The 15329-nt window shown below is 35.7% G+C and overlaps 2 protein-coding genes across 2 annotated transcripts in view; one reads left to right on the top strand and one right to left on the bottom strand.

The window, feature by feature from the left end:
* LOC102604097 (DNA polymerase beta) overlaps positions 1-8231 on the bottom strand; it is a 10577-nt gene extending 2346 nt beyond the window's left edge. The window contains exons 1-9 of the mRNA XM_006355876.2: positions 8079-8231; positions 7844-7981; positions 3677-3994; positions 3466-3559; positions 3224-3354; positions 2903-2965; positions 1953-2132; positions 1821-1874; positions 564-652 (exon numbers count right to left, since the gene is read on the bottom strand). Coding sequence (XP_006355938.1) covers positions 564-652; positions 1821-1874; positions 1953-2132; positions 2903-2965; positions 3224-3354; positions 3466-3559; positions 3677-3994; positions 7844-7981; positions 8079-8183 — 1172 coding nt within the window. The 5' untranslated portion in view covers positions 8184-8231. The remainder of the gene's footprint in view (positions 1-563; positions 653-1820; positions 1875-1952; positions 2133-2902; positions 2966-3223; positions 3355-3465; positions 3560-3676; positions 3995-7843; positions 7982-8078) is intronic.
* A 1293-nt stretch (positions 8232-9524) lies between these two features.
* LOC102603759 (DEAD-box ATP-dependent RNA helicase 22) overlaps positions 9525-15329 on the top strand; it is a 12227-nt gene continuing 6422 nt past the window's right edge. The window contains exons 1-6 of the mRNA XM_006355875.2: positions 9525-9918; positions 11495-11779; positions 11944-12066; positions 12150-12589; positions 13675-13996; positions 14321-14473. Coding sequence (XP_006355937.1) covers positions 9646-9918; positions 11495-11779; positions 11944-12066; positions 12150-12589; positions 13675-13996; positions 14321-14473 — 1596 coding nt within the window. The 5' untranslated portion in view covers positions 9525-9645. The remainder of the gene's footprint in view (positions 9919-11494; positions 11780-11943; positions 12067-12149; positions 12590-13674; positions 13997-14320; positions 14474-15329) is intronic.

The following is a 15329-nucleotide window of genomic DNA, read 5'->3' as shown; positions in this document are numbered from 1 at the left end:
CGGGTGGGTGGGTGGGTTAGTAGAAGATTAGAGAGGAAAAGAACCACCAAGCACTAGAAACACTCTAATCCTATTTCATATAAGGTTTAAATGGAATATTTGTGAAGAGAAACATGGAGTGGATTCTGATAAAAAGAAATCCCACTGAGGGCAGGTAAGAAAGCTGCAGAGGTTTGAACATTTAAATACCAGAAGGCATAAACATCAAAGTGCACCAGCAACCCACCCACCCCCCACCCCCAATTATATACTTTTCAAAACTTACAACATCATACAGAAAATTCATTTCATCTTTATTATTATGAGTATACACTGGGTATGTTGTTGTATTATTATGAGTACAAAGGAATCGAAGTCCAAAAGTGGTTTCGTGTTTCCTGTAGAATTATCTGTCAAACAACCTTCGGATTTCATAGAGAAAAGCTAAGTACAAAGAAATCTATGTGAGACAATCCCTACATTGGGATATGAATACCTAAACAAGAAGTTAAAGCAGCATACACTTGAAATCAGCCAAACTAAAATGGAAGGCCTTTTTCGAGATTACCACGAGTGAGCCTTACCTTTTTCTATCAGGATGAGTAATAACAATATCCATATCACCACAAGAAGCCTTTCCACGTCTATATGATCCTCCACACACAATAATTACCTAAAGCAAGGGATTCATCATATAAAAGTTGTATGTTATTTTAACTTCTGTAGCCAAGTTCAACAATATCATAACCATAAACACCAAACTTAAAACCAAAATATAGTTAAATATTAAATTATCTTAATAAGTGAGTCAAACCAAAATGATAAAATTGAAAGAATCGCAAAGCTGTTCTCCCCCCCCCCCCCCCCCCAAAAAAAAAAAACAAAAAAAAAAATTGTCTTTATCGTAGACAGGTAAATACTAAGTAAGTAATTTTAGTAATGATCCAAATCAGATTGAGGCCATTAGCCAGATGATTCTTTGGACGTCTTAAAAACATAACGATTACATACCAAATGTTTGCAAAGGAGTAACACTTCACCATCTGAAAATCATATTTCGGGGAGATTGGATAAAGATCAGTACTTTGTATGTTAAACAATTTATTCCAAGATTCTTTGACACCATAGTTTTTCATTACCCAAAGGTTAAAATCGTAACTCCAGTTCTCAATTGATGAGCATGAGTAGAATAAACACAAAGAAGTCCTCCCCAAAAAAAATGTGCCATTGCTGAGGTAATTAATGTCAGAAACAATGAACCTTCTATTTGGCTACGCTATTTCTGCATACACCTAATTAGAAATATCAAATGAAACCACAGACTTATATTTAGTGAGCCAATCCAATGAAATGTCTCATCTACAAATGTCGGAAAGTCCATAGTAGACAAACACATTGGATAAATGCTAGACGGATGTTTGTCAATTTTAATTCAGGAACCACTTTTCAGTACGAGAATTTCATTACATGATTGGTGACCAATCTTAAGGATTTTATAGTCATAACTGGTTGAATAATATCCCAATCCGATTTGAGTTATTCTCCTTGCTAAAAATGCAGAATAAGACCTAACTAGTTGAACATATATCTTCAGAAGAATTTATCGATCCAATTACTTTTTCTTAATAATCTTCCTCTACAATACTTATTAGTTTGGCCAGAATCAATAATCTTTTTGCAAATGGGACCATGTCTGTAGGCCCTCCAATTCCATTTAGTCTCAAACATATTCAAGCTTATAAGCATCTCTTTTTCACTTCAAGACTGAAATGAGCAATTTCCAGCAATTCGTACATTAACATGAAAGTAATGTTCAACAAGTAATTGGACAAAAGCCTTACACCAGGCAAAATTTCCTCTCCAACTTTCTGTAGCAGATGTTCCATCTCTTCGACCTACATAATCAATCATCACTCTTAAGAAAAAGCAATAAGTAGTCATGATAGTAAAAATAGCAAAGCATAATAGGCTACCTCATTCCGTGGAATCCTGGTTTGGATGTCATCAAAATATTTCAACCCTAACCTTTGAGAATGAGTCAGTGACTCCTCATTTCTAAGGTCATCAAGAGTTCGGTGTCCTTTCTCATAAAGTTTTAGGGCAGTGGCTGGACCAATACCCCAAACCTCTCCAAATAAGCTGATTGTTTTTACCTGTAAAGTCATGATAATATCAGAAGAAGGGCATCGATTTTTTGCTTGCTCAGTTCAGGTGACTCTAGAGATATTTTGATTGAGTGGTCTGAGAAATAATCTCTTTCAATATTATTAGTGCATTATCCATTTTCCTAACGAAAGCTACAAAGCACTTGAATGTGCTCCAAACAATTATTACAGACAAAATCTTGCAACACCTAGGTTAAACTCCTACTACAGGGAGATTAAGCCAATAAGCTTCCCAGAGAGCAGTATAATGTACGTTTGGTTATCATAATAAATGACTTCTTGTAAAATTAGCTCTTCAGTTTCAAAATTACTTTAGAATAGCCAAACAAAATGTCTGAATGTATACGAAGCTTATGCTGTTTTTCCTTTTCCTATTTTAAATACAATACTAAACAGTGTCGCAGTTCAATTCCTTCCATATGTGAATCAGCACAAGGATACAGAAAGAAGAAATGAACAAAATATACGAACATGAAGTATGCTAATAAGGCATAAAAGCACGATTTTGAAAGCTTTTGACTTCTGTCAACATATTAGCAAAGATTGATTATTGAGCCAGAGTCCAATAACATGTAGGAGCAACACACACATACACACAAACAATAGAGCTAATTCAGAAAAGATTGACATATTGCTTCTTCACAATTCACTACAACAATGCAAATCAGGTACAGATCTCGCAATGATTATTGACAAGTGACTTGAGCTACTGCTAACATATTGAGAGCTTCTGACCAGAAAGATTCCCATAACATCACCTTTTCATCCTTCTCAAAGTGTTCCAGTTTGGACAGCTTTCCAGTGGTCACTATCTCCTGAATCTGCAGTCAAAGAACACTATCCTCTTATTAGGTAGATTTAACTGTAAGCTGGAGGCAAAGGAATTCATGATCAGGAAATCAAAATCCAAGAAAGTGATTTAATGGATAAATGGTTCCGCTTGTCATATCAATCTCATTTCACGAAGTTCGAATAGCTAGAAGCCAACCTCTGCTAACCTCACTCACGTAAACAGCAACTTGAAATGGTGCGAAATAAATATATTTCTAGTAAGGCTTTAAATAGAGGAATTCACTTACATGATCTTGCATCGACTTTCCAATAGAAGGTAGGTGCTTAACCTGGTCCACACTCTCAATTTTGAATGGCAATTTCTCAATAACTGGTATAGCTTTATAATAGCTGAATGATCTCCGGTCATCACCCAGTGCTATAATTAACTATCAGTCATCGTATCATACTTTGAAAGTTTAAACTTTTAACTCAAAGGCATTCGTGAGAGAAAAGCTACAAAAATAAATCATATTAAAAGATATTTTACCTCTATATATGTTGAGAAGCTTCCCAAATATCTGAGTGATATTTCGGTTTAAATCTGGAGGCTTATAAAGTGAAGATGAGTCTGATGTTCCAACCTGATAAAATAATAGTAGAAATATAGATGAAACAGATGAGAATCGTCCACATGGCAACACCTGTACCTCTGGCTCAGGAAAACATATTAAGTAAAGGCAATTTGCTGCTGAACTTACAGGCTTATTAAGAGAATCAATTGCCTCAGGACTTGTCACTTCTGGGCTTGAAGAGCGTGATGCGAGTGAAGAGGCACTTTTAGTATCTTGTGAATCAACACGGTCTTTATTGTCATTCATGTGTCTTGGGCTTGAATTCTTGACATCTTCAGCAGATATTCGACTTTTCTTTAGTGTAACTCTAGAATGACTGTCATTATCAGCTTTAGGACTAAGGGACTCTCCTCCTCCTGATTGCAGGGATAAGACATACAGATCCTCAGATGCTTTTTCTCCTTCTATTAAGCTGTCCTCTAGCCACTGATATGCGAGAAGTTTCTATCGAAAAACGAAAAACAATCACCAAGATAGTTGAAAAAAAAACATACTTTTTATCAATCACTAGAAAATGCATCATCTGTCAAACAGATAATTCAGACATTTTGTGTAAAACAACATATTTAGGTCACTGAAGCCCATTGAATATGAAAGGATTTCAGAAGTTCTTAAATATATGATGAAAATTATAAGCCACTCCTAAAAGGTTAGCAGTAATATAGAAGAATTTCAGAATTCTCAACTGTCCTAAAATAACAAATGTTACTTTAAAGCAGCTTATCAAAAAGATTAGTAATTTGAAGCAGCAGGATAAGAATGACATCAGCAAGAAAGGTCAAAAATCTTACAAACAAAAAACCATATATGTGGAGAAACATTGAAATTTGAAGAATCCAAGAAAGTAATGGATCAAGAATAACGATAAATTGGAATCCAACTGACCGACAGAGGAAGGCATACTCACAGATGGAAGAGGATATATTATTAGCGAAGTGTCCATTTACTCAATTATCACCGAGAATTCTAAAATGCTCAACCAAAAATTAGGAGTCGTCTTTTAAACCTGTTCAAATTCTAGTGCTATTTGTCTGTGACTAAAAACCCCGTCCATCATTCTAGGGCCAAGCATATAGATATAAAGCATCATTTTATTTGAGATCATATCATAAATGGTGATACTGAACTTTCTTTTGTGAGCACTGAATTTTAATTGGCTGATATTTTTACAAAACCACCCCTGTTTGAAGAAAGATTTTGCACTCTCAAAGAATTATTTCAAATCTTCTTTTATTTTATGACTTCATGTTTCCTATGTGAGTTCATTATTTGGTTCCCTCTTTTTCTGCAAAAAATCTTCCTATTTGCCGCCTTCTCTCGTCTTTCCATAATCATCATTATGCCTTTTTGATGTCTTGTCCTTTCACACCACAAACCCTTGAACTGCCTCTAACTTATATCTCTCATATTCGTCCCTTTTCTTTCTTCACTCTTCCAAGTTATCCTATCTTGAAAAAATTTCTCATGGCTAAATCACAGAAGTGCTCCCCTATAACCACTTGCAAGAGTGCCAGAAACAATGGAAAAGGAATCTTCTCTTTCCGTCAATTCCGATGAATCCTTTCACCCATTGTCATCCAATTCCTCTCATGGTTAAGCAGTCTGGAGACTATGATACTTCTGGAGAATCTAAGAAAAAAATCAAGTTTCATCTTGGTAGTTCCTTGGATGTCAAAATTGACTTTTGGTGTCCCTCTAATAAAACTATCTTTCACTCCCTTAAGGACAAAACCCTCGTGCATGGTAGAATCGTGGATTTGAATCTTCTTCTTTCCCTTCGCTGACCCTTAACAAGGACAAAGAAGAAGATTCAAATCCACGATTTTACCATGCACCAGGGTTTTGTCCTTAAGGGAGTGAAAAATGGTTTCATTAGAGGGACACCGAAAGTCGATTTTGACATCCAAGGAACTACCAAGATCAAACTTGATTTTTTTCTTAGATTCTCCAGAAGTATCGTAGACTCCAGACCGCTTAACCATGAGAGAAATCGGATCACAATGGGTGAAAGAATTCTCAGAGAAATCAGAATAGATGGAAAGAGGAAAAGAAACAATTCCCGTTCCTTTGTTTCTAGCACTCTTGCGAGTGGTTATAGGGGAGCACACTTATGTGATTTAAGCCATGAGGAAAATTTCAAGATAGGAGAAATAGGACTTTTAGGAAGAGTGAAGAAAGAAAAGGGACGAATATGAGAGATATAAGTTAGGGGCAATTCAAGGGTTTGTGATGTGAAAGGACAAGACAACAAAAGGGCATAACGAGAGAAGGCGGCAAATAGGAAGAGTTTTTGCAGAATTGAGGGAAACGAATAATGAACTCACATAGAAAGCATATAAGGAAAGATAAAGTCATTAAATAAAAGAAGATCAGAAATAATTCCAAGAGATTCTCTGAGAGAGCAAAATAATTCTTCAAGCAGGGGTTTTAAAAATATCAGTCAATTAAAATTCAACGTTCACGAAAGAAAGTTCAATATCACCATTCATAACATGATCTTGAATAAAATGATGTTAAATATATCTATTTTCATCGTCGATCTCTCCATTACTTTGAATTGAAGACCTAAGATACTTGGAACATCCTCTCTTTGGGATGACTTGAGCGTCAAGTCTCACTTCCATGCTAACCTCTTGTGTTGCATCACTGAACTTGCACTCCAAGTATTCAGTCTTGGTCCTACTCCTGCTTAGTCTGAACCCTTTAGACTCCAGGATTTGCCTCCAAACCTCCAACCTAGTATTAACTGAACCGCGAGAATCATCAACTAGTACTATATCATCGACGAATAACATACACCAAGGTACTTCACCTTGGATATGCTGCATCAATCATCCATCACTAAAACAAATAAGAACAGGTTAAGAGTAGCTCCCCAGTGCAAGTGTTTCAAGTCATCTCCCACTGTCCTCACCCTGGTCTTCGCTCCATGTCCTTAATCGCCGTAGTGTAAGTTACAAGCACACCTCTAGCCTCTAAGCATCTCCATAAAATCACCCTTGGGACTTTGCTGTAAGCCTTAACTAGGTCAATGAACACCATATGTATATCCCTTTTCCTTTCCCTATACTTCTCCACCGGTCTTCTCACTAGGTGGATGAATTTTATAGTTGATTGCACCAGTATGAATCCAAACTAGTTCTCGAAAAAAGATACACCCCTTCTCACCCTCATCGTCACCACCCTCTCCCACAATTTCATAGTGTGGTTTATCAGCTAAATACCTCTATAGTTGTTGCAATTCTGAACAGCGCCCTAGTTCTTGTACAAAAGAATCATCATACTCAATCTCCATTCTTCAGGCATCTTTCTTGTCTTAAAAATAACATTAAACAACCTAATCAGCCACTCCAAACCTGTCCTGCCTATGCTCTTCAAAAAACTCCACCAGAATCTCATAATGCCTGACCACTCTTCCCCTACTCATCCTACGAATAGCACCCTTAATCTCTTAAATACCCAAAATCCTATCGTCTTTTAGAGTGCTCCAAACTCCAGCACAATGTCTCTATCCTTCTCTTCATTCAAGAGTTTATAGAAGTATATATGTCATTTTCATCTAATGAGTGTCTCCTCCACCAAAACTTTGCCTTTCTCGTCTTTGACGCCAACGCACTTGGTCCAGGTCTTGGGCCTTCGTCTCTCTTTCCTTGGCTAGATTGTATGACTTCTTATCTCCTCCTTTGTTCCCTAGTTTTCATACAAGCGATCGAAAGTTGTCGACTCGTTGTCGTAACCACCAACTTCATCTCCTTCTTCACCACTTTATACCTTACCCTATTCGCTCGCTTATCCCCTCATCCTTGCCCTCCACAAAATTCACTAAGCCGTCCTCTTTTCTTCGACTTTCCATCGGACTTTACCATTCCACCACCAATCCCCTAGATGTCCCCAAAGCTACCCATTGAAACCCCCAATACCTCTCTTGCAACTTCCCTAATGCAACCAATTTTCCTATCTCACATATTGCTCGCATCACCACTGCTCCCCCAATTAGTCGACGCTCTCACAAGCTGACGTAGACACCAGGTTATCAAAAGAAGAAAAAAATAACAAATTTAACTATCACTACTACTACAAATCAATCCCGGACTAGCTTGAATGGATATATGAATTCCGTTATTTGGACACATTCTTTTATACTATCCAAACAAACTAAAGCTCCTAGTAGACAATAGTTCTCATGTAACTGTACCAACATGATAAATACCCATTTAACCATATAAACAAACAAAAAAAATCAAAAAGTCTCAATTAAAGAGTCTACAAAGCATAAGGGTTAATAAAGCTCACAACTTTGGCGCGAATCAGACGTTCTTTATCAAGTTTCTGAAGAAGCAAATTTGCATCCATAGCAAAAACATGAGTGACATTTTTACTAAACCGGTCCTCTAATTTAGCCCCCATTTGCACCAATTTCTGCTTCCATATCTGCAACCAAACAAATAAAATTCAAACAATTGAAAAAAAAAAAAAAAGGAAAAATTTGAAGAAAAGAGAAATTGTGGATAGTTCATCGGGTTGCAACCTGTAGCCGCCGGGATTGAACTCCGGCTTCGATTAAGAAGACAACCATACTAGAAAATATTCCGTTGGGATCAGACGGCGGAGATTTATCCTTCTTTGGCGCCATTACAGTCTTCTCCTGAAAGTTTCAGTTTTGATGTCTCCTGATACCAACCTCCATTTATAAATAACACAAACGGTCGATCATTTGAGGTTTTATAATAAAAAAAACTATGAATAAATTATTTTATTTTTTAATGTTATAAATAAAAATAAAATACTTGTTAAATTTAAATTTTTAAATAACATTCATATTTTTATTAATTAAAAAATTGAAAACTAACACATTTCTAATGGATTCATAATGAGTTATTTCGTATGGATAGAAAATTAAAATCTAAGGAGTATATGCAATTAAAATTAAGTTACAATTTTAATTTTTAAGTTTGATGTAAGAATTTTATAATTGTAAATTATTTTGTAAATATCAATCTTTTATTGACATTATACAATTTGAACTGAATAAGATTTTGTCCAAACTTTTAATAAAAGGATATTGAGGTTGTTCATCAATACTTTTATATTCATTTTACATTCGTCTCTCTTGTTCTTACACTTTAATAACTTGTGCAATCATCTCACATGTGTAAGTTTCAAGGATAGAAAGAGTATATATAGTAAACATTAGTTTTTCAAGTATGATCATAATTGATAGACAATGTTTAAATATAATTTTTTTTTTAGATACTTGAAATTTATTAATGTGTATGACATTAATGATGACGATCATAAATATTTATATAGGGTCAAACTGAACTGTGTGAAATAAGACCAATTATACTTGTTTTATATTTTGGGATAAAAATGTCTTCGCCGTTATCCCAAAAAACCACAAATATCTTCAATAGTTAATAATCTAAATTTTTTGTGATGTGACAAGCTACATGTGACTAATCCTCCACCTAAGCGTTGCCAACTAGTATTCTCATTAGGATTCCCACTAAATCTCAAAAATCAGATTTAAAATATAAGATATAAAATTTTAAAACTTTGGATATTCAAATATCTATAATACTACACTCGATAGTGAATACAAAATTCATAAATTCTTAAAATAAAATTCAAAGTTCAATCTATAATTTAAAAATCCAACTCTAATATCCAAAAAAAGTCAAATTCAACTTTGATTTGGGTTGGCCAAAACCATTCCCACACCTAAATGTCCTAAACTAAATAATAAAGATCACATAATTACAAAATAATATTCTTAGAAAGAAATAAGATTTCATGACCACTTACAAATCGAATAAAAGAACTCATTTTTCAAATCTATAAACATGAAATTCAAAACCTCTCAAAAAAAAAAAAAAATGTCGAATTGGTAATATCAAAACTATAAGGGCCTATTTGATATTCTTGAAAATGAGACTACCCAGTGCACAAATCTTATCTTCCCCAATGCTTCAAACAATTACTAATTACTAATACCTTAAACCCTTCAAAAACCCATAAAAGCAAACACCATTTTCTCTGTAGCTGTTTATCAAGAAGCCCCAATTCTTGATTTTAGCAAAAAGGGGTTAAAGCTGATGATTTTACAGCACTCAATTTCAATTTGTAAGCTATGGAGGTTGTCATCTCCACCAAACCTCATCTTGTTCCGACCTTCTGTAGCTTACCAACCACACTGTTGTCGGATTAGAGCATTTGGGTCTGCTGTTTCAGCTTCCAAAGTTACTGAAACAAATACAAATGAGACATTTTTTGCTGAAGAAAGTGTTTCTTGGACATCTTTGGGTGTGTCTGAATCATTATCTCGTGCTTTATCTAGTATTGGCCTTCATAGACCCTCTTTAATTCAGGTATTTTGTATTTCTTTCCTGTTAAATTTCGGTCATTATAGGAAATTGTGATTAAAGATTGAATCTTTTTGTTTTCTTTGATTGAATATGAACTCCTTAAACTGTGTTATGCTGGTAATAGCATATATATTGCATTACAGAGTAGGTATTTCTGTTAAATTTTTCCCACTATAAAAATTTGTGACTAAAGGTTGAATCTTTTTGGTTTCTTTGATTGAATATGAACTCCTTAAACTGTGCTATGGTGAAATTATCTTATATATTGCATTACTGAGTAGGTACCAGTCCTATGTTGCTCTGACTCTTCAAAAATGTCGATAGATGTGTGTCGGATACTCTAAAAGTAGTGCATTTTGGAGAATTTGTCACTTGTGTGGCAACAATTTTGGAGAGTCCGGAGCAACATAGGGTACCACTCTCTTCTTATGGTATGTTGGTTTAGATTTCTTACATGATTTAATCTTTTTTTAAAACTAAATTAGTTTCTGTGATAAGCGCCTAATTTGAATCAAGTGGGGCGCTGATAAGCAATTTCTCTATTGAAGTCCAAGTGTTCAAAGGATTTGTTATTGTTAGACTATTTTTACCCATCAAAGGTTGCATCACTCCTCCTTCATTTGAGTTAGTGACCAGGTCTTCTTTTGGAAGCTCACATAGGTGAAGTTTTTGATGTGCTGGTGCATAAAAATAAACTTTTTTAGAAAATAACTAACAAATTTTCAGTGCATGATCAATATTAATCAAGTTACCTAATAATCACTTATACCAATGATCAAAATCACTTTCAGAATCTGAATCACTTATGTATTTGATAATTAGCACTCCTATAATCTGAACCAAACAGTCTATTTGGTTGAATGTGCTGTTATTTGTGGAGTTTGCAGCACATTATTATGTATTAAGAGGGAAGTGAAATCATGTCTTCAAATATGCACACGGAGCTCATTTAGTGATCTTCATTCTAGACTTATAGTTCTGTGGGTACATGTGGTAGGCTTGGTAGCAAATATGGACATGCTATGGAAGTTTCACTGAGAGGTCGCAATGGATTGAGTTAGCTGGGAGAAAATCGCGTATAAACTCTTTAATCCTCAAGTATCTCATTTGAATAGTTCAACTGTTCAAAGACCAAGTAGCTAGACAAAAGTGAATTATATTTAATACTCAAGACTTCATGTTTACTTCTCTCTGTATTCGAGTTCTTGTCCCTTACGTGTTCTTTCTTGTGGGGTCTAAATTTGTGTCATGTAAAGATACAAGTTTGTTTCTAATGTATCATTTCCTTTTCTTGGAGGCACATTTCATCTTTTTGCATAAGAGCAGGGTCACAACTCACATGAATATCTTTTATTGATGTAGTAAACCGCAAGCCCCTCTCCCTAGAGTCAGAAGTGACCTTTTTCCCAATTTGCTCCCTTGGTGACTCAAAGTTTCAACTTCTTGCAGAATATTCACCATGCAAATTTTTTAGCTTATAGCACCATGATATATCATTTTAGTTTTCCTCTGAGTATATCTTTCAATTATTGGTTGTAGTGTTAAATCTTATAGTTCTGATATATAATCTCAAATTCAGGCAGCTTGTATACCAAGTATACTTTCAGGTGTTGATGTGGTGGTTGCTGCAGAGACTGGTAGTGGCAAGACTCATGGTTACCTAGTGCCATTGATTGATAAGCTATGCCAAATATCTGATAGTTCAGGGGCTATTGCTGGTCAGGATGTCAGGAAGCACAATCGTCTTTCTCTTGTTCTTTGCCCTAATGTTATGTTATGTGAGCAAGTGGTTCGAATGGCTAATAGTCTTTGCAATGATAGTGGTACACCACTTCTCAGTATTGCAGCTGTTTGTGGCCGACAGGTGAGCATTCTCATCGTGATTGTTTATCCTTGTTTACCTGTGAACACTGATTCTTTCTTGCTGTGGATCAGAGTTTTTTTTGCGTGATGACATTTCTATGAATGTTTATTCTGCTTTTCCTCATAAACTTGCAATGTCTTTAACAAATGAGAAATTTAATGCAGGTCTGGCCTGTAAAAGAACCAGATGTAATGGTGTCTACTCCGGCAGCACTTCTAAATTATCTCTATTCTATTGACCCAGAAAGGCGAAGACGTTCAGAGTTTATACGTAGTGTTAAATATGTGGTAATAGTTCTGGAATTTTTTTAAATTGGTTATGAGAAAGTGATTTCCCAATATTCAGTCTTAGTCATTTTGGCTGTTTGTAGGTTTTTGACGAGGCAGATATGCTGCTTTGTGGAAGTTTCCAGAATCAAGTGGTCCGACTTATAAATATGCTTCGCTTTGATGAGAAGCAGTTATCTCGTTCTAAAAACTCTGGAGCTGAGATGTCATCAACTTCAGACTTGGAAGAGTTTAGGGACCTAAAAGCAGATTATGGTGAAGATGCAGATGAAGATGAAGATGAAGATGAGGATGAAGATACTGAAGTTGGCGAAGATAAAGCAAATCTAGAAACAGATACCAAGGGGTTAAAGAGAAGAGATTGGCGAAGAGTGAGAAAAATATATGAGCGGAGCAAGCAGTACATTTTTGTTGCAGCTACCCTTCCTGAAAATGGGAAGAGAACTGCTGGAGGAGTTTTGAAGCGGATGTTTCCTGAAGCTACCTGGGTTAGTGGAAATTATCTTCATCAGCACAGCCCGAGGTGCCACTTTTTTCTATGTTTCTTTTAGTCCCATAATTCGTTTCTTTAAAGTAATTCTTAGGGGAAGGAGGGTAATGCTGACAAAATGGATAAAATTTTCAAGTATCTGTCCATCTCCCACTTAAAAACAGGTTGGAAAATTGATTTACTAGGATCAGATCATATATGGATCAATCAATATAACCAATTATGGAAAAAGGGTAGAAGTATGCATATCCATATTATCCATGCTTCACTGCAAATAATCCTCTGCTCGAACCAAGGAACTTGTTGTCATGGACTCCACCGGTGCTTCTCTTATCTGCGCACCTCAAGGACTTCTCTGTTCATCAAGAATCATCTTCTTTTTTTGAATCTTTACATGCTTCACATTTCTGATGGAAATTGCAAGGCAGATGGAAATCTTCAAAAAAGTAGTATCTGAGTCACTTAGATGGAACCTAAATTAAAATCCCATCTCTAAATTCCAATCTTGCCAATCCCATTTGTTTTTCCGTTTTCTTTTTTTATTGATTCTCAGTTTTTGAAAATTGAAAATAACAGATACTGCAGAATCTGAATTTTTAAGATTTAAAGATTTCATACGGAGTTTGACTAATTACTCATTTTTGTTTCAAATTGGACGTTAGTTTTGAACTTATGTTGGAAACTAACGGAAAATTATGTGTGTGCGAGGTATCATCTTATTGAGCAAAAAATTGGACCTTTATTATATGTTACTCGATCCGAATTTTATCCATATTAAATATGAGTGGGTCGGATTTTTATTCGTTTTTTTGTCTTAAAACATTTTCAACCAGCCCATATCAATTTTGACCTGCCCATTTGCCAACACTAGAGCGGGATGGCAAGGATCAACTATTTCGTCTAATTTTATAGAAAGTTATGTAAGAGTTTGCGTCCAGATACTTCTTTAGGTCCCATAACTTAACATCTTCACCAAGGAAATTATGTTGTCATTTGTGGATAGTCAAGTTCTTCTTTTGGCGGTATCAGTACTTCAGTTCAATGGCAATTCTTGTTATAATTTTCTGAGGATCATTTTAACTAGTATGGCTTTTATCACCTCCCTGCTGTCACTTTAGGTTGGAGCAGAGGTGGATTGAAGTTTCAGTTGACACCCAAGTGGACATTCTCATAAATGCTGTGGAAAATGGGAAGTCTATGGCAGATAGTGTTCCTGGAGTGCTCCGAACCATGGTCTTTGCAAATACCGTTGACGCTGTGGAAGCTGTTGCTAATATCTTGACAGGAGCTGGACTTGAATGTTTCCGCTACCATAGTGATAGCTCTTTGGAGGAGCGCACAAAGAATTTACTTGATTTCCAACAGAAAGGTGGTGTTTTTGTGTGCACGGATGCTGCAGCACGTGGTATTGATATTCCAAATGTTTCACATGTTATTCAGGTTTGTTTTCTTAAGTGAATACATTGTTCTTACCTCAATCGGTTTCTGGTTGTTCTTTGATGCCTAATATTGTGGTTTAATTAATTAAGAAGTATAAAAAAATCATTTTTCTTTATGTTTTGTACCCAATACGCCTTATTGATGTCTCATTCACTAATGAACATTTCTGCATTGCTGGGTTAATTGGCTACTTGTACATTGAGTATTAGAGGAGTTACTTAAGTGTACTTGTGATGCCTTTGTTGGCGTTCCGTATACATCTATAGATTGATGTGTTTTTATACTCAATTGTTTTCATGATAAGTTTTCCCCTCCTCTTTGTAGGCAGAGTTTGCTACGTCTGCTGTAGATTTCTTGCACAGGGTTGGACGTACAGCTAGAGCAGGCCAACCTGGCCTAGTTACGAGTCTATATTCAGAATCAAACCGTGATCTTGTTGCTGCCATTCGTCATGCAGAAAAAATTGAAGAGCCAGTGGTACGTTCTATATCTTATAGCGCTTTAAGATCAGGATAAAAAAAGACCCTCTTAACTAGCTTAGTAATAGTGACTGAAAAGAAGCCTATGTCAGATTAGCCGCTTTAAGTAGTTACTGTTGGGAAAGACAAGGCACTAACAAGAATGTCAGACAGGATAGCAGCGGAATAATACCCAAATCTAAACTTTCCCTTTCAATTTGAACCAAGAGAAGACAAACCAAATCAAGCAATATGAAGAATGGACAGCAAGTATATCAATCAAACTAAAGCAACAAGATAAGAATAACTCAATCACACAAGACACAACGATTTACGTGGAAAACCCTTCGATGTGAAGAGTAAAAACCACAGGACCAAAAGCTCCACTATAAACACCAAGAGTTACAAAATTGTTCTCCAAAATTGGCCACAAAACAAGTGCCAAACAACGAGCAACAACAAATCAGGATTGCACCAAAACTAGAGAATTAAAGAAGAGATTTCACCCAAAAACGTGCTACTGTTCACGCCCCAAAATCAGAAGCTACAGACCTCCAAATCCGATCTCCACCGTTGAATTGCAAGAACCAGATGCTGAGAACTCCAAGTTCAAATTTGAGCACGATCCAACAGTTAACGAATCGGTAAATTCTGTTTGAAGCGGACTGCCTGAGCAGAAAATTTCCAGAAGCAAAAACGGAATTTTTCTCTTTTTCTCTCAATCTCTAAAACGAAACTCTCTTGATTTTTCTCTCTTGTGTTTCTGAAAAATAAGACCAAATAAGCCTTATATATGCCACATAATATTTGAGTTATGGGCTAAAGTGGGCTGGTCCTAATAAGACTTTTATTTATCCACATAGGAAGGGGAAAAA

This window comes from Solanum tuberosum, unplaced genomic scaffold (assembly GCF_000226075.1).
Source record: "Solanum tuberosum cultivar DM 1-3 516 R44 unplaced genomic scaffold, SolTub_3.0 scf00210, whole genome shotgun sequence".
Taxonomy (NCBI): domain Eukaryota; kingdom Viridiplantae; phylum Streptophyta; class Magnoliopsida; order Solanales; family Solanaceae; genus Solanum; species Solanum tuberosum.
This window is presented reverse-complemented; position numbering and strand designations above follow the sequence as displayed.